At 37.1% G+C, this 26,561-nt stretch overlaps 1 protein-coding gene across 1 annotated transcript in view; it reads right to left on the reverse strand.

Annotated features, from left to right (window-relative positions):
- Positions 1-2,936: 2,936 nt before the first annotated feature.
- mtbp (MDM2 binding protein) overlaps positions 2,937-26,561 on the reverse strand; it is a 34,881-nt gene continuing 11,256 nt past the window's right edge. The window contains exons 9-22 of the mRNA XM_088600966.1: positions 24,824-24,918; positions 23,280-23,352; positions 22,680-22,797; positions 21,636-21,806; positions 19,593-19,700; positions 18,705-18,869; positions 17,380-17,473; positions 13,759-13,917; positions 11,265-11,360; positions 10,944-11,171; positions 7,900-8,131; positions 6,040-6,153; positions 5,522-5,587; positions 2,937-3,884 (exon numbers count right to left, since the gene is read on the reverse strand). Of these exons, the coding sequence (XP_088457092.1) occupies positions 3,846-3,884; positions 5,522-5,587; positions 6,040-6,153; positions 7,900-8,131; positions 10,944-11,171; positions 11,265-11,360; positions 13,759-13,917; positions 17,380-17,473; positions 18,705-18,869; positions 19,593-19,700; positions 21,636-21,806; positions 22,680-22,797; positions 23,280-23,352; positions 24,824-24,918 (1,758 nt within the window). The 3' untranslated portion in view covers positions 2,937-3,845. The remainder of the gene's footprint in view (positions 3,885-5,521; positions 5,588-6,039; positions 6,154-7,899; positions 8,132-10,943; positions 11,172-11,264; positions 11,361-13,758; positions 13,918-17,379; positions 17,474-18,704; positions 18,870-19,592; positions 19,701-21,635; positions 21,807-22,679; positions 22,798-23,279; positions 23,353-24,823; positions 24,919-26,561) is intronic.

Raw genomic sequence — 26,561 nt, forward strand, 5'->3', positions numbered from 1 at the left:
GGAGACATTTGGTGACTGGAATAGTGTATAAGTTCATGTCAATAAAAGGTGACATTCTGATTAAATTTTGCGTTTACTGAATATATTGCCTGATATACAGTCCCCATTATGCCCTCTGAGATCAGGAATAAGGACAAAGCTCCTTTGTTTGACTGGAGGGCAAGCAAATGTTGGCACTCTCTACCGAAGTCTCTCACAGCCTACACTGCAATATGAATACACAAATAAGAGAATAACATAATAACTGTTACCATGCAGACATTCTTCAGACCCTTTTTGTTTGTTGCTGCCTTTTGTTTATTGTCTGACATAATTAAGAGGACTAAAACTCTTAATTGACACAAGCATACCAAGTCTGTCTTGTTACTGCTAATCTTACTGAAGCTGGTGTGATGGTGTTGTGACATGAATCACTTGATACAAGGAGATGATTCCCTCTTGCCCTGTTTTGTGGATACTTAATCCTCAGGGTTTGAATTTGGGGCCTTGGATTCACCGTACAACTCTCAATACCCTGTGTGCCTATTTCACAGTTGAGTGCTCTCCATGTAATTGAAAGAATGTTTGTTTCATATTCTGCTGAAAGATGACTGGGAAATCTTTTTCAACTAAGTTGCTGAATTTTCATTGTAGATAAAGGAAACAGAAAACTGCAATTGCCTGACACAGTGAGTTATATACGAAGTGAAATCGAAATTACCACTGGCAGATGTTTGCATTTCTCCAGATTTCAAGAGTTGCCAGATGTATGTCGGGTATCCATCTATCATCAGAAACTTGTTCATTCCTGGTAAATGTTGGGGCAAACTGCAGCCTGTCCCTGAAGCACAGGGTGCAATACATCACTGAATAATTGATAGGAAAAACATTAGAGAAGGCTGAGATTGTTGGTCATGTCACAGAACATCATTCATTGACAACCAGTTTTTAATTTCACCTACTGTAACATAAACAAAAACACAAAAATGTGTCTTTTGGCACATAGAAGCATGAGTTGATAAAACACCGTACAAAGGCTGGTTTTCAGTGGATGGTAAAGGGCATATTTCTTACAGGTTACATGAGTGTACAGTATACACATGGATAAACCCTAGTTTTATATATTAATTCACAAACGCATAGATATTTCAAATGTATTTCACCCTTACAAATGCTTACAATTAACAGCATTTGTTCCAAAACAGTGAATCCTGCTTTTCCAGAATCATAAATTAATTGCTTTGGTTCTTTGTTTTATTTTCTATTTCCATTTTAGCCTTTTAGACAAAATGAAAGGACCTTAAGAATTCCTCTTGAATGTTTCTCATGCCTCAACATCTTGCTGTGGAGTTTTCTCAAAAATTGCACTACTGGGAAAGGGGTAAAAGGCTAAGAATCATAACTCAGGGACTTTTGTCCCATTTATAATGTACATTTGTAGTTAATGTGAAAGACGTTTTTGATTCCCTTATGGCTAAAGAATTGCTATTTAGTTCTCTGAATGGAACATATTGTATGTGTATTTATAATCCAACAGTTCAGTTGTTAAACCCATAATTTGGAACTATCTAGGACTTCTTCAAACAAAGCATGCTAAAGTAGTAGTGGTATTTTTATGGTTACAGATTGTCCTTAAAGCGCAGTGAATGACTGTTGGTTCTTACTATTGAGTACATTTAAAATATAAGAAAAGTTCCTTTCATTCTTACAAAAAATGTGATGGTTAAGTTTATATTGTTTGTAATATATCAAGAAATTATATTAATATATATTATAGTTATCATGGCAAATATGTCAAAGATGTCAGAGATTAATATGTACTGCAAATAATAATTCAGGTATTTCTCACATGCTCCTAATTTGCATCTCTGTGTGCTTGCTTACAAAATAAATCTACAGTATGTATGTCTAGAAAACACCCATAATAAAATGGTGTCAACAATTTATCATCCTGAAAATTCAATAAATAAAACTATTTAAACAAGTCTAGAATTAGCAAGTACAAACTGATGCATTCATTTTTTTAACTTAATTTTATTCAAAACAGAAATGTTCAAACTGAACACTTTAAAGGATAAGAGAAGTTACAGTAAATGTCAGCAAAAACTAAAATTGGAAAAAAAAGTTTCATAAGTATTCAGACTCATGAACGTGATATTTGGTGAAAGCACCTTTGGCAGCAATTACAACTGCAGGTCTCTTACCAACTTTGCACTCCAAGGTTGTGTCTTTTTTATCGGAATAAGAATCTACTTTATTGTCCACATACTGTATAATGCGAATTTCCCTTTGGCCTCACTGAGACACCAAATGGAGAATACAGTACATAAAAAATACAACAGATTTTACAAGGTGTAAACAATCAATGCAACATAAACCACAATAAAAAACAGTCCAAAAATACCAAAATTCAGATGTGACATGCATATAAATGTTGCCAATCCAGTGTTTCTTAAAAATGTTTTTGTAGCCTTTGGTACTCTAAAACATCACTGGTAGAGTAGTGAGTGTGAGGCATCATTTGCTATTAACATTGCTTTTCTGCAAACACTCCTAGTATGCAAGTGTGTCGACTGGTTCTGTTTCTGACCAATAATTTTGCTGCCCATGCTTACAATTCTTGAGTTTAACTGTACCCTTAATATCATTTTAAGTAGAGAGGTTAAAAGAGAGCAAATTCTGTACCAGACCTGTGTAGGCCAACTCTAGGAGGTGTTTGCTTACATCAAAGCTTCTCAACCTTCTCAAGGTCATTTAGAAAAAATCTCTAGAAATGAATAAACTAATAAAAGCAAACACAATGACAGTTTTGTTACTTTACATACATTTCTTAATCAGTACCTTCAACTAGTCTCAAACGCATATTGTCACCGCTGTGTTGAAAACGTCTGTAACAGAGAAGGGCAATCCTATTGTATTGTGCTAAATGAAGGTTTTTAAAAAGGACAAAAGACTCCTTGAAACTCCTGTGCCTTTAATGTTATCTTACATTTTAATTACTGTAATTAAGATCTAAATGAAAAAGAAATTGTACCCCACTTAGCTGTACAGTGTGCTGGGAACATATCTTAAACTGTCTTTCAATGTTGATCTATGCCATTGGTTTTACTGCTTAAAGAATAAATAAGAAAAATGTACATAAGTAATTTTCTACTATTAAAATATGTAAAAGCCTGTGGTCTTTTTAGTTTTCAAAGTTTTCAAAAGAAAGACACCAGGGCATCATAATTATAAAGCTTTAATAAAAAGAGTGTAAGCTAACAGTTCAAATAAAATGTAAGCATAAAATTACTTTTTGTGAGTTTTCATCTCAATAACATTTATTTAATTTTAGTCAACGATGAAACATTTCACTGGAAAGATTTGTACAACAGCTAGGAATTGGAAAACTTTAGCACAATGCTAAAATATACAGAAATAAAGTAGAAAGAAAAAAAACAGGAATAAAACAATGCATATTGCACATCCAGATAATTATTTTATGGAACATACAATAGTCTTTTCCTATACAGAAAACACATCTGTAACTACACAAAAGTACATTCCTAGAAACACATTGTCACTGGTGTCAATGCCATTCATAAATGCTTACACCTAAAAATAGAGATGTTCTAATAATTTAAAAACCTACAGAAATCAGTATCCAAGTGTTAGTAATGCATCCTGTCAGCTCCTGCTAATGCTATATTTAAGTAGGACAACACACTACAAAAAGCACCATCCACCACATGTATATCAAGGAAAGCTGTGTAACACGGAAACCACAAAGGGATTAGTGGTTTTCAAGTATAATGTGCAAAAACAAATGATCCAAATCATGAAAGGTGGGATGAGCTTTCCATCTATTTTTAGTTACTAGTGGCTCATTATTTCTTTGAAGCTTTTTCCAGGATCCAGTCAATTACCTGTAGTACAAACAATAAAAAAACAAGTAAATTGCAGTGAAAATATAAATCATTTTTGTTTTCTTCTTATGATGCTCATGCTCACTTGAACCACATTCAACCTTCTAAAACGCAGTCTTCACACACATATAGAAACATTGAAAACACCCATCCATTTTCTAACGGTTTCACCCAATAAAGGTTCGAAGCAGGAGTCGGAGTCCATCCCAGCAAGCAGCGGGTGCAAGGCAGGATACACCCTGGACGGGATGTCAGTCCATCATGAGGCACGCACACGGACACAAACACACCCACACAAACACCAGGACCAATTTTCAGAGAAGCCAATTAACCTACCAGCAAGTGTGTCGACTGTGAGAGGACATGGAGACATGCGAGAAAACATGGCTTCAAAAAATTATTTATTTTTGACAACTTTTTAGTTAACATTGTTTACATATCCTTTAAGATGTACGTGACCATCTTCAATAAAACACAGTAATTATAACTGCTTCTAATCAGCTTGTACAGATTTTGGAAAACTGACACCAGAATTGATCAGAGGTTCCTCTTTTAGTCCCCCAGAATTTCCTCTCTTGCATACCTTTCCATTTCTTAAAAAATTGTGACATTTGCTTCAATGCTTCTTACTAGCATTGTTAAATGTCATTTAAAGTAGCTTTTTGGAGTAGCTTCTCTCGTACACTTGCGAGATGTTAGATTTTGCTCCATTGGAAACAACCGGTTGCACTGGCCTTCACTCTCTGGGCAAGGGATATGACGGACTTTCTCCACCTTGAAAAAATTAGGTTTTCCCTCTGTGGCTCCACTGCAAAATTTTATTCTGCCTGTTGGCCCTTTTTAAATTTCTTTAAGAACCTGCAGCTCAACCCGGTCATATGAAAGACCTTGAAGTCTATGACCTCCCTCTTCTGTCCTTTCACTACCTTTTTTTTCTTTTTCTCTTTTTCCTTTGCTTATCTCTCTCTTATCTCTGGTTTCCTTTTTTCTACTCCTTTATTCCTGTTTTTATATTATTTTTGGATGAATACAGTTTGTATAGGTACCAAGTCTTTCATGCCATGATGATTGTTCACATTTATTCATTATTGTCTATGTTACCATGTAATATTCTTTCTTTTCCCTGAAAAACCAATAAACAATCTGAACATAAAGTAGTTTTGTGAATGGTATTTAGACTTCAGAGGTTTGGCAGGGGTTAACAACCACATATTATATTTTCCTTTCTGCAGCGTGAAAGGTCTTCAGGGGGCACAGCTCAACCAAACCTTTAATTTCAACTCCTTTGTTTCTCAGCCACTTTGGTTGAATTCTGACACTCCCAGACACTTTAAAAAAGTCTGGTCTCTCATACAAATAGCAAAATGTATATTAGCAAAGTTAACAGTTTACTCACAAGTTTATTATAGAAAACATTTTACAATAGTCACATTTTTGGAGGTTTTTGTGGGGATTAATCATTATTGGAGATGATTTCAGAAGTAAAATGTGGGTTGGGCTGCCTTGGCCATATCACAGAGATGCATCATGTATGAAATCAATCAGCAAAAACCACAGGCATGCCTTGCGGCATTCCCTCGCTGATATAAATGTGTGCACATTTTGTTTTTAATCTGTTGTGTTTTTTGCTAATTTACCTGCTTTGCGTTATTATTTGCAGCTTTTTTCATTTCCTCATGGAGACCTCGGGAGGTTTTCAGGTCCTGTTTAAAACAAATCAAAACCGATCTTGCATGCATAACTAACAACGAATCTGAAAACCACTTTTAATCCTAGTAATCAATGTCATGGCATTGTGAGGAAGAGCTGTTCAAATGTTAATCTGTGTGTACTTTGAAATACTATCTTTGATGTGCAAACATTTTTACGCCACTCTAACCCTGTCACATACTGTACTGTATATGTCAGTAACATTCCGTAAGAGTTAATTAAAACAAAGGATTAAGGTATTTGCATTCAAATTTTATGTTGGCTTGCATGGTTTGATAGCTTCCCTTACATGTACTAACCACCAGTGTCTGTTTGTACCATTAAGCATACTACTGTACACAGCATATATTAATTCACTTGAGTTTTATGGATAAAGAATTTGAGAATGTTTCATCCGGCTTTAGAAACTCTAGCTGTTAAAAGAAAAAAAAAACTATTCACAAACCTTCAGGTAAAACTTTGATATTTCAAAAAGGCGTTGGCTGCAGGCTTCAAAACTCTCATGGTCCTCTCTAATCCCATGATGACTCAGTGTTTTTGCAACGACCTCTTTCAGCATCTAGAACAAAAACGTGGACTTAAAGATATGTCCTTAAGTCTTCAGACACCTTAGTGTTCAGATTTGCTCTTCTTTACATGTCATCATAGTAAACAACTTGAAAAACATTTTTAAACAGGCAGATACTGACCTGAGTAGACAGGACTCTTTTCCCCAATTCCCTTCAGCCACACATATCCATAATAAAAATGAAAGTGCTTCCTTGCCTGAATTTATTGAAATATATCATTCTTTCTCCCCTGTTAGGCTATTGGGATAGACTGCTTTCTAGAATTACAGAACTCATAAGGCAAGGGATAAGAAAGCAAATGAAATTCTCAATTCAATACAAAATCACAGAAAACATGGCATGCTCCTGTTTTCCACCATCACGAATTTCTTACAGACGATTCTCCTCTCTTTTTTCCCCATTGGAGTGATAAAGGACTTCACCGTGATAAGAGATTCAATAAGATTGCCATCACTTCTCACAAGACTTGGAATCCAGGTTCCTCTTTCTTTTTGCACTTACATTGTGCAAAGTATGCATAGGCCGTACCTAGGAAGTGAGGCCATCTATGCACCCAATGCGTAATACAGTATGTTTAAACTTTCGGGCAAAACTAATGGATTAGTTACCTGTTTGTATAGCTTATTTCATATACTGGAAACTACAGGAATGGTCACTATCAGGAATATGGACTTGAATGTCAAAAACAATAGTTGGGATAATGTAAATTCTTCTTTCAAAAATCTTAATCCAATTATTCACATACAGTAACATTCTGTCACAATGCATGTGACGTCTCAAAGACGATAGCTGCATGCTTTGAAATGGTATCTTAAAAGAGCAAACATACTATGCCACTCAGAACCCTGTCACAAATACATCACTATGAAGCTAGATTCTCATCTGTTACATACACTTACTTTTATGCATACCTACATCTGGGGGTGCTGCACCAAGAGGCGGTTAAGCTCTGGAAGGGGTTATCTTTTCATAATTGTCCATTATTGTACGTAGGGATAATCTTTGTTCTCTCCTGTACTGTTACTAGATGATGACTCTGATCTTGGCCTCTCCCAGCAGCAGAATTTAATCTGGATGAATGTTTTGACTGTGGTTAAAAAGATGCTGGGGATGTTTTGAGAGCCCTTGCACTCCATCCCCTGGCATTACTGAATCCGGACCTATCGGGTTTATCGTGCTCTCCACTGCTCAGAACCATGGTGTGAGGCCCAGAGTTCTGCTGTTTGTTTTTGTATTGTTCAGTATATGGTTGGAAAGAAGAAATACATGGTACATCTAAATGTAAAGTGAAAGATTGTGCTATATAATTTAGAAGTACTGTAAGTGTTGTGACCACAATGCTCTTTTTACCACTAATACAGTTACATGTCAGACTATGTGATGGAAGTGATTGTGAGGTTTGTTCTTATTTCCAGATGAAACTACTCAATTGAAGCTTGCGTTTCTTCATTTTTGTTAGTGGTTTTATGCAAATCTTAGCCTAGGACATGTCATTGCGAAACTATAGCACAGTCGTCATGATTTCTGATTAGACCAATAGCAAGTTTATTACATGCTACACTAGCTGGTACACCTCTTCGCACATCTGCTTCTTTGTGAAGATGTGCGTCATGAAGACAGCATTGCATTGTCCGGGAAAGAACAGGATTCAAAGCTGTGCACTGCAAACTATGTTGATCTCTGTTATTACACAGTGAATCACAGTATTAAATTTCCTGAGACAAGGGGTTCCTTACCCGAACATGCTTCTGTGACCGTGACTCTTTTGTGGGCTGTGCCGTCGCCTGGCCCTGGGTCTTTCCCTGACCCTGACATTCTCTGCCTGTGCTGGGACTGCGCTTGAAGGGAGCTGAGGCGGTTGACACAGATCTCTGAGGCTGATCTCTCAGAGAGCGGGCAGCGGCGCGGTGTCCACTGCTGCCACCGGGATGAGAAAGAAGGGAGTTGCTGCTTTCTGATTTAGGCAGCCTGCAGTGGAAATGAAAGTTGCATCATGCAGTTTATTGTTTATTGTTAAATGCTGACTGCTAAAAAAAAGGGAAGAATACATGTGCTACAGTAGCTGGGTTAATATATGGAGCTGAAGCAGGCTCCTCACACCTGAAGAAGGCTCCACGGCCGAAACGTTGTGTTCTCTTTCTTCTTTTTTTTCAGCATGGAATAAACCTATTACTTGTTCCTTCACAGGAAAGCATAAGCAAGCAACGAAAAATATTCACAACTAGCAGCATGTTCACATGCAGTATTTAGGGTCTGAATGCAGACACAAATCCATACATGGAAGGTTATTCCGGAGATAACAATTGATACCACAGATCGTTTTCTTTCGATCAAACAGCTAATGCTAACATGTTAGGACTTTATATTTCATTCTAATATAAAGAGTTTAGAGCCATAATGATTCCGTCCCCCTGGACACTTCATTCAAGTCATTTCAGAAGCCAATTGTAATCTGTTGGTTTTCTGAAGATTAATTAATACACCCATCCCTTAATTTACAAATGTAGTTTATTCAAAAATGGTCTGAAAGGTGAAGGTTACGAATCCGGAAATGAGCTTCCCATTAATCTATATGTAACAACTTCCGATTTGTTCTGAGAGCTACAAATCATCCCCCATCCCCCATGCTTTTATCCTAATGGAGCCCCGAATCGTAAAAGTGAGAACGCTGATGTATATGATAATTACTCTTTTTACTGTAGAACAGCAGTTAACTAGATATGATAAGACATAAAAATTCTATGAACTGATGAACTGTGAAAGATCGCGCTATGAGGATGGGGGCCTTCCTCTACTTCCTGTACTTTCGTTATAGTGACAATCTCTTTGAAACGGAAAAATAGGTAAGAAAACTTGTGCTTCTTTATAGTGAAAATTCAGAAACTGGACATTTGTAAATTTCGTCAATTGAGGGAAGGGGTTATAGAAAGCTCACTGAAATAAGACATGGTTAATACATATAAATGGATATCACATGTACAAAATAAAAATTATTTTTTCCTGTAACAAGCCTAAAGATTAATCATGTTATAATACATTAAATAAAAAAACAGCTTATGACGTTCTAAACATTAAGCAATTTATAACTTGCATACAAATGTAGCTCTTTTTACTAATATATGCCCTGATAAAGCCATACATCATGATATAAAGCAACTACAGTTGACAAATGAGGGATGAGGGGTTTTTTTTAATTTAAAAGTAAAAAGTCTAACAACAGACTATCTGCTGATAAAGGGTTCTTTAAACAACCTATATTTTAGAGAAAATAACTGCAGATCATTTCAGATCCTGAGGGTATAAAAAGCTATTGTGACTGGAAGAAAACCAACTCTAGCAAACCTTATCTTATCCTACAGCTCCCATGCAATTGCATTTTTGAGTTGAAAATTATATCCATAAAAAATAACATTTTAATCATCCTCTCATTGCTATTGTACGTAATTCAAGGCTACAATAGTAAATCTATAGTTGTAGAAGCAAGGGCCTGGTTTATTCATTCAGAGAAAACAAATATGCATTTGACTTACTTCCTGATATAAACTCAGCTCATGCAAAATGAACTAAAAACTTCATTAGTACTTCACAAAATGAATGCATAATCTGGGTAACTTAAATATTGCACAGTTCAGTCTGTGCAAAAAACACTTAAAAACTTTGGTTCACTGAACAAATATAATTCACTTCCCAATGTTACTCCTTTGAAACCTTTACCAGGAAACTAAGAAGCAAGAAATTCATTAACAGGAGAATGCACATACTTTATTAAAAACTGCTCCTTGATGCTGTAGCATGTAGAATAATATTTTTATCCTACACAGAACTACTGCTTAAACATATTGGGGTATGGAGAGTATCATGTGGCATCAGGACTAAAGCAAGCTCTGATTTCTCCTTTATCCCAGTTAATAATTGCATACATACAGTATTGACACTTGCATAATTGCTGGCTGCACAAAAAGAGAAGAATGTGTTCAGATTAGATGTCATTCTCACTAAAGATTGTCTCACTGTAAAACTATTTTTGAGGTAAAAGTTTTTACTTAATGGAAACAAAACCTTTATTCTGAAGAAACATATTACATGAAAAAGCAAAGCATTACAATTTCTATTCCAAAAGCACCCAATGTTTCTGGGTCACAGGCTAGACTATAAAAGAAGTGTATTTATGGAAAAATAAAATCAAATTATTGTGCACTTCAATAAAACCTAGTGTTTCTTATTCACAGATAAATGGGCTATGATGTTTGTAAAGACAATCACTGTAGATAAGAAAAAATGTACAACTAAGCATCCTAGGCTGAAGACTACTAAAGCCAAATTATAGCAACATTTTCAAAACCTGTGCTTTTCCAAACATCTACAATTGATCTATGTAAGTATTATATCTACGACAGCACATTTATACTTTTTGTAAGTCAATTTGTATTAATATAAGGACCATTATTACATTACAGAGCTTATTGCTAGAAGAAATGACTTGGCTAAAACAAGGAAACAGACTGTTTGGCATTCTGTTTTCAGCAATCCAAAATACCTGACAAACTGACCTTTTGACAATTTACTTTTGTGTTTGAAGGCTCTCCTTAAAATCCAATCCATGATTAATTTTTCTGCTTCACAGTTTTTTTTATGTTTTGTTCCTTGTTATAACCTGTATTATTCCACACTGTCCTGTTGTGTATTAACCTGCCACTACTCTGTTTACAGCAGGCCTGAAAGAGATTAACACCTGAAGCAATCTTCATTAATCTCCACCCGAAGGCTGTGTGAAGGTTACCTCTTTCGTCTGGAGAGCTCCCCCTTCTGCTCCAGCTGAAAAGCCTCTCCTTCGGGGACGCTGCCGGGCTCGGAGAGGACCGCAGGGGAGGGGGCCGGGCTCAGTGCGAAAGGCACGGGGCAGGGCTCCTTGGAGCACGTAGTGTGGGTCTCATAGCGGATGAGGCGAGACTGGAGCTTGCCGAAGGCTTTGTCTCGATCCAAAGAGTTCCGGTCATCCAGGCAGAATCTAAGAGCGGAAAAATAGGTGTTGCACTGAGGCGTGAACATGAAATCATTGAGTCCAGTTTGCCTTTTTTTTAAAATAAAATTACGAACATACTCAATTCCGTGATAGTGGGAGTTGGCTGCCTTGTTAAAAGGCAGATGCTGCACTTTCCGGGGTGTCAGGTCACAGGATATTTGGAAGGCGTTTTCCCTGAAAGTATAAAGATGGGCTTGAATGCGATGCATCTCAGGTAGCTTTCAAGCATTAAAAGAGAGACTGGAGAAATAATAAATGAAATACACGAAAATCTGTTTCACTTGGAAAAACCTGGAAATGTGCCTAGTACAATTGCTCAACATATCCCGTTTTTCCTCAACTTAAGGAAATGTAACAACTCCAGAACAATGCATAATGATGAGACTGGCCTGCATTCAGCCCAGCGAGCTTAGATGTCTTGGCTATCTGAAAATACCAGCTCAAAATGGTCGTAATTTACAGCTTTGACTTGGATATAGTGTTTGAACTGCATTTGATTTCGTTAATTACTTTGCAGTTTAAATAAGATAACCTCATGAAATGGAAGACTTCAAGGAAAGTCATGAAGTAAACAGAAATCTAGAAATCTCTGCAGGGACATTGTTTCACTACTAGTGAACTGTTTAACAGGCTAAAAAGAAATGTGGAAAAGACGCTCTGCACAAACTGCATCCCATCTCACAGCCAGAATCGCTAGACCATGATTTTTGGCAGCAAGACAACTGCACATGAAACTCTTTTCTTGTGAGCCTCAGAAGACTAACTGAGCTTACAATAAGTGAAGCAGCAACTTCTCAAACTGACAACTTAAATGTCTGTAATTGAGCAGCTAAAAAAAAACGTAAACTGTTTCCTAGACTCAAGCATTTGGCCATGAAAAACGGTTAAGCTTCTGGTGTTACCTAGTTCAGTCTTTGTACACAGAAAGGCACTTTTTCGTTCCTCTTGAAATTTGTGATTAACTTTTCTATAGTGAAAATTTATCAAAGATTATAACCTAAATTATACAGATTATATATTACGTTATATATGCCTAAATTATACAGCTTCATTGACCATTTCTTTTTTAAAATTTGTCATCATTTCATCATGTCATTTTTATCATTTTAATAGGTTCTATATTGGTGAGAATCTATTCTATGTGAAAAGCTTTAAGTAAAAAAAAAAATTAAGAATTATACTGTATAATATTTTATTTTGCATAGGAAAAGCTATAGAACTCTTTGATTTTTAAAAAAATGAACTTCATTTCTATAGCTTTCCAACCACTACTGTTGAACTGGGGATTAAGCAATGAAGTTGGACAAGCATCGTAAATTTACGATTGGACAGTCATGACAGCACATATAACGTCACATAAATGTTATTAAAGAAAGTGTTTTAAAACATTTCCATTTCCAGGTCACTATTTGCTCCATCCTATACAGCAAGCTTTCTATAAGCTTCTCAGTTGTCGCTTTTGAAAAACGTTTCCCTCCTGGAAGTGCAGTAGGGAATCCAATTAGCTTCCCACGCTACTATAAAGCAATACTCCAAACCCACTGTATTTCGTCTTACTCAGCCTTGAGAAGCTTTTTCAGAAGCTGCTATTGTCATGAGCTCATATTGTCCCGTGCAAAACACCAGAAAGAAGACTTGAACAATTAATAATTTTCAGTTATTTAATACAAAAAGAAAAAAGAGAAATTCATAAAATATAAAGTATGACTTTAAAAGTGAACCTAGGGGGGATGAACAGCTGCCTCTGTCAAGGGAAGTCTATAATAAAGTGTCTTTTAAAATGTTTGAAAGTGCACCCTAAGGGGTGCACAGTACCTGCTAATATGATATGCAAAGGAGTAGGCCATTTTCATTCCTTGCTTATTATTCATAATTAAGAGTGCAACACTCCAATGTTCAAATATGTTCCTTGTTTTCCATTTCTTTTTGTTACTTTCCTCCTATATCACGAGGTCTTCAATGTACTGTTTCATTAGGACTAGTAATATAATCAGCATGTAATTTTTGTATTTTCACATTTGGATTCATTTTGTTCTGCTATGTATTCATTTATGCAGAGTTTAGATTTGATATCGTCACCACCAGAAAGCCAAATGGAACGAGAGGAGGTGATTATGTAGTGTCCTATCAACATCTGATATTTGGTCTTTGCCCTCTCAAGAGCAAAGCTGTTAGGTATCCCAAACTTGTGACTCAAAAAGCAGTTTGAGGGCCAAAATGGTTGATTTTACTTTTTATCCCAAATTGGATATAGGAAGGCCAGCAAGACATAAGTGATTAATAACCCGATAAATGTTAGATGCCACATCTGATAATACAGACTACCTAAACTGTTCCTAGTCCTAGATAAGGAATGTATTAAAATGTTGTGGTACACAGGCACTTGGACAAATTAACTTAGCAAAAGGAAGTATTTCCTATCCCAGCTATTATCTGATTTTGAAATCAGAAATGACCTTATGTGAAGAGTATGATGTTTCCCTATTTAATTATCCCTGCTTAAACGTGTTTTTAATGCTACATGCTATGAAACCTAAAGTATTGTCTTGTACTTTAAAAAGCTTAACTCTACCCCCTCTGAATCTGTAGAGGCTGCAGTTCTCCCGTTGGTAAACCCTCAGGCGTAAAGTGTTTCAGCAGTTCTTTAGCATCCAGCATGGCAGAAGGACATCTTTGACTGTCCTTTGGACCCAACAAAGAATCAGAAGAGCCAGATAACAGAACAGCTGTCCTAGAGAAGAAAAACAAGAAAGCACACTGTTCAGAAAATTGGTAGCAACAATACCCAACCTTATCGCTTATAACTAACTGGGCACAAGCAGCAATCACATTATTATAAATTAATTAAATTGTCTATTATTAAAGCTAATGATTTAGAATAAACCTGGAAAATGAAGCTGGGGAAAAACTGGAACATAACCACTTCTTAGCAACCTAGTTAAAAAGAAACTTGGATAAGCACGAGAGATGTTCAGTTAATACACACACAGATCATTTAGCAGATCAGAAGCATAGAACATGTAAGAGCAAAGTCTGAAATGATCCATTTTAAAATGTTGGCAATATTAACTTAGATTCCTTCTTTATTGTTATCCGTAATTGGAAAAGAAGAAAAAAAAAACACACTTGCAAATAACATTGTGGTGCAACGCTGCCTTTAAGCTTTTTAAGTCATCTTACTCAGTCAGCATTTTTTGCTAAATGTTTTGCAGTACACCATAAAGTATTCCAAATCAATTTTTTTTGTGATACATAAGTATTCCAAGAAACCTAAAGCTATCTTATTATGAAACACATCATTTGGAAAAATCAATTTGATTACAGACATATCTTCTTGGTAACTATAATGTGAAATTCTCCCAGCTCAATGCTTGAAAACTGGAAAACTAAAACTTTCTATGATTTGCATAGCTAAGCCTGAACTTTCAAATGCTCCAATGTCCAGTAGTTACATATATTTAAGTTTTTAAAACTATTTTTAGTTATCTCTACCTTGTTCTGAACATATGCAGGAATATTTTTATGCAGGACCTCTGGCTTCTCAAGTCCCAATACATGATCTTTAAATCTGTATTCCAGTATTCACTAATAGTCTGAAACAGTGGTTCTTAACCTGGAGTTTGTGTGAATAGTGTATTAAAATAAGTAAGTCATTAAACAGCATACAGTAATATAACAATTTCAGAAAGGCGCAATAAATAAAGAATAATTGTGAAAAACAGCACCACCCGGTGGCTATTTTATTACAACAGACGTTTGTATTTTCAAGTCCTTCACCTGTGGCAGTGAACAAGCTTTTACCGCAAAAAGAGCTAAAAAAAATGGAGCGGTGTCTAACCGGAGGGAGGGTAAAACTCAAAGTCAAGCCATCAAAAATGCTAAGACATCAACAAACCAGGCAGAGTTTCTCTGCAAACAAAGCCAATGGAGTTGTTTGAGAGAAAGCTATAGGAGATCGGAGGCCAAAAGTCTATCGTACAGAAAGCCGCCATAGTAAATGAAAAGGCACTTGGGGGCTCATTTGTTATCTCACATTGTATTGTCAAGACAGGGAAAACATCCACAAGAGGTGAGACTTTTTTCTTACCATGTGCAAAGAATCTGTTTCCACTATATGTGAGGAAAAACATAGCAGACCATTGTCAAACGAGACTGCGTCGAAAAGCATCGAACGCAAGGCAAACAACGTGTTCGAGCAAGTTATTTCCAAAGTTAAATCCAGTGTCTCCATGTTCAACTTCAAATTCAACTGGATGAGACCACAGATGTGGCAGGAGAGGCGCAGGTACTGTGTTTTTTGTTTTGCCAGCTTTGCCACGTGAAACTGGTGAAAAGCTTTTCGCTGTGCTGGACAGAAATGGGCAGAAATGAGTGGGCTTCTACACTGACAGAGCACAAAGCCTTGACTGGGAAACACAGTCGGCTGTTGCCTCAAGTGAAGTGCACGCATTTGCTCCACTCACAGTGAGGACACATAGTACGAGAGGGAAGCCCCTGTAGCAAAGAGGATGCCCTGAGAACTCAATGCGATGGATGAAGTGGTCCGCACAGTCAGCTCCATCAAGAACAGTGCAAGAAGTCCTCAGCTCCTCAGAACTTTGTGTCAACTGATGGGAGCAGAGCACCAACAGCTGCTGTATCATACCTAAGTGCGCTAGCTGTTCAGGGCTAAGGTGCCGAGTCGAATTTATGAGCTCAGGAGACGAGGTAGGACTTTTTTTCATCAAAGAAAAAATCTCAGCTAGCTTTTCAGATTGTGATACGTCTTGCCCTTTTAGCCTACCTACAGACATTTTCGGCCAGCTGGATGACACAAATGCAGTACACCAGGAAAAAAAAAAATTCCACTCTTTAATCTTTCCAACAAAATTTTGGGGTTGATCACGTTATGGCAAATGCAGTTTCTCAGTGACAACTTTGAGGTTTTCCCATTACTGGATGAGTGAGTTTTTATGTGAGAAAAGCTGACTTGTAGAACATTATCGGGGTTCAGTATCGGGGTGACTGTGAAGTCAGATTTACAAGTAGTTTCCAGAAAACATGGTGCTCTACCACAGACGGATGGATCAGACATCCATATTCAGAGACAGCTAACAGGATTACTGCTTGAATTTGAAGGATATTGACTGATCTCGCCAATGATTTGGCTCAGAAGCAGATATTTGCAGAGAGCCCACTGTCTGACTTTCGGATCTGAGAACAAGGCACAGCCTTGAAAAAGATTCTCCCATTCACATCAATCTATATTCGCGGGTCTGACTTTTCAGCGCTAACTAACATAAAGAACAATTACAGAGTCTCTCTCAAGGTTGAAGATGATTTACGTCTTTACCTTACCCCAACAAATCCCTGACTAGAAGTCTTTTCTGCCTCTATGCAAGCACTACCATCTCATTAAGTGAGTAGTTCCCCCCCCCATTATCATTATATTTTTAACTTGATGTGAAAATGTTTTTTTTTGCTTGGCAGGGATGCACACCTTTTCACTCATCCAAATGGGGACTCCAATAAACTCTGCAAGCAGCGCATCACAAACGCAAGTGGATGAACTCAAATTGGTGGGCACATGGAAAGTTGTGAAAGGGGAGGAGATCAAAGTCATGTGATTTTCATTCTTCAATCCTCAAACCGATGGAAAAAGTCAGTGTGCAAAGCGAGCATCTGAAAACCATGCATCTTTCCAGGTTCTGATCAGATACTGTGAGCTGTTGAGAAGTGGGGAAGTGCGTGAACTGCTTGTTACCACTCTGACACAATAAATTACCAATGAGTCAATGGAATGCTGTTGTTTCAACGGTATTTATATAACCATTGTAAGTGACAACAGGTAATTAAATTATTTTCTCCTTTTCGGTAGAAGAAAAAAGCTAGCTGAGAGTCACGGGGGGTCAGACAGAAATGCTAGAGGCACTGGATCTAGCCTGCAAGCCGAATTTAGTTGAATCATTGCCAAGGGATGAATATATCTCTTAATTTTAAGATTTTATTTTTACACTTGGTTTGTAAAGCACTTTAAACTGCTATTTGCATGAAAGGTGCTCCATCAATAAACTTTATTTATTATTATTATTATTATTATTATTATTATTATTATTAGCACAAAACTCATTCATTACCAATTGTGGGTTATCATTCAAGCCATATTAGGTCCTGTGATAAGAATCCCCCAAATGAAAAATGACGCATAGTTCACCTTGACTTCTGACGGATCTTCTCCTGGTTTTCAAAATTTTGAAGGACTCTTCTCTCAGGCCATTCTAAACGGGTCATGTTGCGTGCATCAGATCCTAAAAAGAACTTCTATAGTTAAAATTCTTCATATGGGATACAGCTGAGAGAAAGTACAGTTTAACATAAACCTTCCAATTCTCAGAACATTTTTCAAGTCTTTTAAAGGACTAGAGAAAGTTCTGTCCCGCACATCTGATTCTCAAGCAGTTACATAACTAATCATTTATTATTATTCCTTAAACTTATGTTACGTATATTATTATGTTATATAACAGTTTTCTAGACTCTCCACTCAAAGTGTTTTACAGGAAATGGGGACTCCCCTCCACCACCACCAAGTGCAGTCCCCACCTGGATGATATGACAGTAGCCAAAATGCACCAGTACGGTCATCACACACCAGCTACCAGTGTGGAGGAGAACAGAATGATGAAGTGAATTTATGGATTGAGATTATTAGGAGGCCATGATTGGTAAAGGCCAAGGGGGAAATCTGGCCAGTATGCCAGGGTTACACCCCTACTCATTTCGAGATAAACACTTGGATTTTTAATGACCAGAGGATTTCAATTTTATTTCTCATAAAAAATATGGCACCATCACTATACTGGGGAATTAGGACAAACACAGACTGCCAGGTGGACACTCTCTACAGGTCCCACTAACACCTTTTTCAGCAGCAACCTTAGCTTTACCAGGTGGTCTCCCATCCAGGTACTGGTCAGGATCACACGTTCTTAGCTTTAGTGAGTTGACAGTTGTGAGTTGCAGGGTGATATAGCTGCTGGCAAATATATTTTAAGGACCTTTTTAATGCTGCTATAGTATTAGAAACTAAAACAGAAAGTATCTTTTAACATTCCCTGATGCAGCTAACTACAGAGTCCTCTCACTTGCTTAGGTAAAACAGTGTGATGGCAGTGACCTTCATTCTCTGGAGGTCAAAATGCAATCCCCCACCTTACAGCAGTGACAAATGACAAGAGACATTAGAGCAGATGGTTGTCATTTCTATTAATGGCATAGCTTGTAACCACAATTCTGTAAAAATACATTCTTGCTTGTAAGAGTGAAATACATATTATATAAAAATATATAAGGTTGTTTTGCTTATTTTGTCTAGTAATATCAGACTAAATGATACTACCTAGTTTATACTGCAGCATTCCAAATTTTGATTCACCGAGAATATTTGATGGTATATTGACTATAAATTGTCTGAAATAAATGCATCAGCTAAATAAATAAGATCAAACCCAGGAAATTAAATAAATCGCTTAATCATACCAGGGCGTCTTCTGACACGATTCACTTTTTGTTCTTCAGTATGAAGTACTGCTCTGGGTATTCTAGCATCGTGCATCTTTAGATATTGTTCTCTGGCAAGAGTCAACAGAGCTTTCAGATCATTGACTGGAACTGATGCAGGTTTCTTGTTTTCTTCTCTCCTTCCTATAAAAAAGAAGGTAATTACAGGCGTTTTTCTGCCCCTCCCTCTCTAAACTGCCAACTTCTCTTCTGCACACAACCAAGAGAGGTGCTGTAGGAAGAAAAGCTTTATTTACGTGAGTCCTAGTGATTATCCCCTTGATGTGGTGTGGGATATGATAGTGCTCAAATATAACTTAAATCAAACTATGTGGGATGGATACATATGAATTAGCCAGGTCCAGTCAGACAACTGTCAAGACTCCTCTATTGAACTTCACCTCCTGGACCATCTGACTTAGGACCCCTGTGTGCTCCAAGCATCCTGAAAAGCCTGGGATTGCCTCTTTGTGTTGTTCTCAGTCATGTATGTTGTCAACCTTGCGGCTAACACTAAGAAGATCTTGCTCTCCACACTAAGAAGTGAGATCACTTTAAACTGCCCAATGGATGAGGGGTTCTTTAGGAACAAAGCATCTCCCTGCCCTCTTCCAACTTGATGGGATTGTCCCTTTCTTCTATGCAAGTCTCAAAGCAGCTTGTTCATCTGATCGGCTTTCCGCAGATAAAATATGAAAAAGCCTTTAAAAGTGCGTTGCTGCTTAATGTATTACTGTAACAGCTTTTAGAACATTGTGGCATTCGAAATCCTGCTCCACAGGAGCTAAAGACAGAAAAATAAACTGCACGCATAGGAAGATGGCATACAGGTAATGAAGTGCCAGAGCTTTGGAGCAAACAACTTACTGAGCCATTCCTTCAGGGCCAGTGTCTGCACATTGGTCAGCCCCCTTTCCCTTTGCATCAGCTGGTCTCCATGAAGACAAGGCATTGACCCCAGCCAGGTGGACACATCTGTGCCAGTTAAAAAGAAAAACACACGATTGATTGTACAATACCTTTTGAAAAGAAAGATACACCTGTTTGACCTATGACATTAGCACTTCCTGTGCTTGTATTCACTTTTCCCTTTGATATAATGCCAGGACAATAAATAATAAAACTCGTGGCCTCTATGCTCTATATTAAAGTTCACCAAATGGACCCTCACTGTGAGTTGAGCAGAGAGCATGCAAGGACTGTAGGAATGTCTCTTAATGATTACTAAACCATTTCCTCTGAATAAAAAATAGGCACATCCAGAGTCTCAATATAAAAAAGCCCTGCTGTTTCTTTTACTCACTTAGAAGTACACTTGCAAATGACCTTGATGTTTTTTTTATTGATTTGTATTCTAAGGTCTACAAGGTTCTCATAATGCTCCAGGCACACAGGCAGCAAAACGCATTTTTAATTAGTACTTATGTATAGATGTTTTGGACTTTTTATGACTACATGTACACTAGAAGTCAAAATGCGCCTGTTTTTTAAAGAACCATAGCGTAGTACTTTGAACTTAATGTGCTTATTAAATTGTTAGGGGACATACAAAGAGCCAGAAGTGAAAAACGGATTTAACTTGCTACTGTTTTACAGAGTATTTTCTTTCTGAAAGAATGTTAACATTAGTAAAAAGAGAGAAAAAGAATCCTAATTGTCCTCCTCCAGACTCAAAACAAGTACGCTTTCTAGGTAAAAGAGCATCGTATTACTAATCTGCCGTAAGTAATATGTAATAAATGTTATTATTTGTTTAACAAGAAAGAAGAAATGGCATTATCTAATGTCATACAAAATACCCTCAAGTTCTTAAAATTCCTGAGACAGTCTTTTCTTTGACAAGGGAATAATTGAATCAGATCTGATGTAATACTAATACTGATGTAATCTGAGTTTATAAGAAATATGAAGAATGCAAATTACTTCTATTTGAGTAAGAAATAATTAATATCCTTCCACATGTACACTATTACAATGCCTTTCACTATGCTAATTTCATTATTTCTCATTTGAAGTTAAAACTGATTTACTGGAGTTCATTTCTAAATTTAAAGTTGTTACTTTCTCTGCCTTCAGTGATCTATGAAATATTTGTTAATATTCTGTAATAAAGTGAAATTGACTTTTAGCAAAAAAAAAAGCTTCATAAAGAAGGCACCAACCCTGAAATCAAAGAAACATGTTAAGCACTCATTTAGCTTCACAGTGCGGATTGATCATTTGGGCAACAGACATTGTACAGAGTATCTTCCAAATCCACCTAAAACACTTAATTTGAAAGATAATTTTACAATACTGCCAAAAAAGTTGTAAAACTTAATATGTAGGAAAAAAACTGAGCCTAATTTTTACAGGCACAAGAGCACAATAAAAACAAAGTTAAAATTATTTTTCTTTACAGTGAAGTCTTTAAAAGTCTAGGAAAACACTTATAAAACAAGGAAAAAAATGAAATAATTGTATCAAATATAACACAGGTAGATCTTTGAATGTCCCATCTACACAGAGGCAAAAGGTTGTGGGAGTATGAAAGAAACTCGTCAGCCATGTTGTTAAAACCAGTACTCTGGCTTCCTTCAAAAAACATCAATCACTAATCACTAAATGGGCTAGGTAGGCCAAAGGCTTTTCTTTTGTTTGCAATCATTCTTTTTTTCTCCTCTTTTACTTTTTACAAAAACAACATACAATCCTCTTTCACATTAACACATTAACAAACATAGGTATTTAAAAAAATATTCCAAATAGTTACTAATACTACTCTAAATCCCCTCAGAAAACTGGGTAGAGTATGCTTCTGACAGAGGTGGGTCTGTTTGTAACCATTCTAACATTCCCTTCCATTTACAAAATGTATTTGATTATTTAATTATATATTTTTTTTAAATCCACCGCTCCTTGGCTACACACCTGCTATTGGCAAAGACTTCCCTTTGACCAATCCACTGACGGTGGCCTGGGCAGCAGCTCCATTGATCTGACTGGCAGAATGAATCAGTCTGGCTTTGCAGTCCCCAGTGTCTGTACCCTGGACTAGGAGGAGGTAGAGTCCATTCTCCCCTTTCACTTCAGGATCACAGGCTGAAGAAGATAATTTTCTTATATATATATATTTCTAGATACATTTGGATGTATATGAATACGTGTAGAAAATTTCATGTATATATGCAATGCATTATATAACAATGGACAGGTACAAAAACAAAAACATTCCAGGATAAGGAGTCATGGATCATCAAAAGCTTAAACCTAAATACAGATCTATTTACTAACAGACGGCTTCAAATTGAGAATGGCAAAGTGATTTATTACTGTCATTATACTGGGCTCAATGATGTAGGTTAAAAAAAAACAAAATAAATCTTTAATAGTTGAAAGGCAATTTAGCTTCCATTAAGAGCTATCCATTTGAGAATTAAGGGATAAAAGTACCAATGAATCAGGTTTATGGCAGAGTCTCCTGGCTTACCGTGGTCAGGGAAGTTGCCAACACAACAATTGTATAGATATTCAAACCACTGTTTTTTTCTGTATTATATGTATATCTTATGAAATGACAGGATTTACCAAACACATACGACCAGCTTCGAAATGTAATGAATGGGGTGTACACAAATACTATATTTAGTATTGCCAAAACTCTTTTCTAACCCTGGTTTAAACAAAAACACACCTACTTTTTAAAGTTGCCATTGAGCCCATAATTAATGAAGAGTAATAAGTGATTGAAAATAACACCTCTCTGATTATCATCTCGCTCTGTATCACTGAAAATCATGACTGACGTATATCCCAGTCATATCAGATTTTACCCTGTGTTTTATTACCCCTCCAATTTAACAATAACCAAGTGGAAAGATCTAATTAGAAGCCTGTGCTAACCATGGCTATTCCACAAATATCAATACAACATACTAACTGGAAGAAACAAAAGGAAAAGGTTCAGCTACCCACCAAAGAGTGATTTAGGTTTCTTTGCCATATACTCTTTCCATTTCTGAGTGCTTAACTGATTTGATGGTGGAATTACTATGTTGCTAACAGTACAGGACAATGCGAATAACGCTCCAACCTGTGGAAGAAGGAAAAAAAGACAGCTCAAAATCATTATTTAATTCAGGCCCTGATTTCTAACATATGCTAAACAATTCTAATGAAAAAGCATTCATTTTTAATTACACAGGGAACTGGGCGTCCACAGCCTGTGGCCCAGATCTACAATGCAGACTGATTACAGAGAAGCGTAGTTTCATGCAGCAAGGCACTGATGTGGTTCTGGTTTATAGAATGCCACCCTATTATATCAATACCCTTTACAGCAACCTACAGTATGTCAACACAGGCCAAATTAACAGCTAAGCACCCGTGTGTGAGCACCTGAAGAAGGCTCATCAGGTGTGAGCACCTGAAGAAGGTCCAAGGCCGAAACATTGTGTTTTCTTTCTTCTCTTTTCATCATGGAACAAACCTATTTCTTGTTCCTTTGCAGCCTACGCATGCTGACACAGCTGCCCACCTGAACTACTTAAAGTGTTAAATACCAATAATACAAACCTTCCCACGGAGTGATCCCAGCTGATTCAAAAGCAATTTAGACTTGTCTCCCTTTGGTCCTGTTAACACTTTGCTGGATTAGCAAGTTAAGATTTAACATTGTATAGCAAAAAAAAAATATATATTTTTTTTTGAGAATCACATTTTATTCAATTAAAATTTTCCAAAAACAAAAACAGGAATGAAAAAATATGCCCCATACATCCTTTATTCTCCTCTGCATACACAAAAGGACTACTAAAAAAAAGATGACCGTAGAATTACATACAGTGTGAAAATAATAAATCCAAGCACAAGTGAGAGATGAGGAGAGATTCTAAGAACATGGGTTTAGGTTTACAGACCATTAAAAGTGGTCCTTCTGGAACAAATGGGACTTGTTCATGCAAGAAAGATCCAGTAAAGAATGTGAAGAAACTCTGAGACAACACTGTATACGATCAAAAAGAATAGAACGAAAGAGTCAGTTCAATTAGAGATTTTATCATAAAACTGCTTTTGAATTACAAAAAATTGAAAAGGGAACTGGTTCTTTTGTTAAACACAGATCAATAATTAAAAACAAAAAGCAGATTAAAATTCAAGTTTATGATACACAATTTATGCTAGCAATATTTTTACAGTTTTTAAAACATGAGCTGTCATACTCTACAGTTGCTTTGTTGTGTTCTTAATACCTTTAGTTACTATGGAAGCTGGATTAGCAGTTATTAATTCTAATTATTTTTGAACATATTAAAGAGAAGTATACATTTTGCAAAGAAGAAAGGTCTGTGTTTAAAAAGTTTCCCTCTCCTCTGTCAGCCTTCAATGCACTTCACAACACAATATAACTTGTGTGGACACGTCTTTAAAGGAAATGAAAGAGCATAAAAATATGAGTTTCCTACTCCTATGACCTTGAAGAATAAATACAGATTCATGCATAAACTTTTATTCATAGAACTTAGGCCTCTCTACAACAGTTACCAGGAGAAAGTAACTGCAGAATAACCAAAGCAGTACATGAACCTATATCCTTCTTAGACGTATCCAAGGACTAAAATAAAGTTATTTTCCTTATTACATCTCCAGGAGGCAGGGATATTCCTCCCTAGAAAGAATTAAAACTGTGTATTCACAAAGTCTAAAGAATGCTTCATCATTTTTATAATCAGATTTGCAAAGTGCCACACTGAATTAACGGTCATGTACTGTACATAATTAATCCACAGAGTACAAAGCCAAATGACATCGTAACCTCTACAGGACAAAGGTCCACAAAAGAATTTCAAAATGCCTTAATTAGTTGCCCCGAACAAGTATTTTTTTTTTGCATCAGCATTTCTTTATACTATTATGTCCATTACCAGTGAAATACTTTGTCTCATGAGACACATTCTGGAAAAAAACTGAACTCTTCTGCCTACATATGAAAGTTAAGACCCTGCTACACAAATAACATTTTCACTGCAGCAGTTTACCCCTGTGTTTGATACCGCCGCATGAAAAAAGGAGCTGTGAAGTCTGCCAGAGTTTCACAGTGGTGTTACTGGAAAGGATACAGCTTGAACTCGGTGCTGGAATAGAAGTTTATTGGAAGGTCAGGCAGCGCCACCAGCTGTACCAAATCTAAAACAGGCCTATAATAGTGGTACACCTAAAAGAGACAGAGAAAAAATTAACCCAGTGTTATACTTCAGGGTGCAATCACAACATGCATATTTCCGCAATTTTAAAGCACAGAATAACTTGCGTATAACCTGCAAGTCCAATGTCCAATTTTCCCCACTTACAAACATTTGCAGATTTGTGTTTTTTTCTCGTTAGAGTCCCCAAACGTTTAGCAACTTATCTTAGCACCACGACCCCGTCTCGCACAAGGAGAAGAGGGAGGCGATATCCTCGAACATACCACCCAAAACACCAACCAGTCATCGGCCACGCTGCAAACTGCGTCGCCTACCAGGACTCCGAGACCAGCTGGAAGGGAGGCAGGTCTCTCCCTGATGACACAGCTTGCTGAGGAGTCGCTGTTAGACAGGAAGCCCTTGAGAAGTCTCACCCAAGCCACCCAGGCAGCTTTTGCACAGCTGTACACAGCCGCTCCGGGAATGCTGGTAGCAGCTGGTGAATGTCAAAGCCCTGGCTTGGATATATCTTCAAACGTCTAGAGCAGATTTCACACTGGAGCCACCAGTTCTCTGTTGAAGAACACTTTGGGCAGTCTCGCTGGAGTTCAGGATTCATTTACAACACCAAAGCCAATACAACTGGAAAAATTCAAGTGTCCTCTTTTGCAATAACAAATGGACACTTCGTCTCCAGAAGGAATTTAACAGCACTACCTGAATAATGCAAAAATGGGATCTGTTTAGTCTTAAACAGAGCTGACGAATTTGGGGGCTTGACTTGTTTATTTCGAACCTTGCGAGTTATTGACAAGGTTACTGCAAGAGACCACGGCAGATCGATGACGAAAAGTGGACACGAGGACACAAGTGGAAATTAAAATTTCAGGACTGAAAGCAGCATACATTTAATTACACAGAGACGCACAGATGACTGCAAAACACTGCTCAGTTGTTCTGTTGAAGCTCACTCCTTGCGATTTGTCAAGAAACAGCTTGATGAGATTCTTGGATCAATAAGCTACTAGCAATTAAGACAGAGATTACCCGAATGGCCTCCAGTCATTTGTATCTTGTGCACTTTCCTTACCAAATGTTGTGTGATGTTTTTAAATCAGACTATTTCAGAACTAGAACCAATACCTAAGTCCTTTAATATATCGCATCTTCAATTAGAGGGGAACTGCAATCCCCAATTCTCAGACCAGTTATCAAATTTCAGTAACAAAATAAATTCATTGATGGCACAGAAACATTTTGTGAATTTCGAATTAAGCACAAAATCGTGAACTTTTGTGAAAGTGCTGTATAGCCGCCATGTTGTCAGAAACCCCTGGTCTCGCCATGGGCGACAGCAAGAGCTAACACCAATTGTGACATGACGTGTCCCCTTCCTGCTCTCTAGTCACAGTCGTGACTAATATAATGCGATGTACGAGCAAATTAAGTACAGGTTGTGCAGCAGATATTTCACTGCAGAAAGTTTCCAACGTGATCTGCATGCAGAGTTAACAAGTAAGTAGAATTTGTTTCTATTGGATTAAAAGAGACGTATTCACATGCCTGCTTGTTTACAATATCACAGGGCCGCAACGCATCACCAGAAATTTTGTTACCTCATTACCTCATTCTGAACAGCACAATATGGGGCTGCACATATACCTGGAAATTT

The sequence above is a fragment of the Lepisosteus platostomus genome, chromosome 12 (genome assembly GCF_059453375.1).
Source record: "Lepisosteus platostomus isolate fLepPlt1 chromosome 12, fLepPlt1.hap1, whole genome shotgun sequence".
NCBI lineage: Eukaryota > Metazoa > Chordata > Actinopteri > Semionotiformes > Lepisosteidae > Lepisosteus > Lepisosteus platostomus.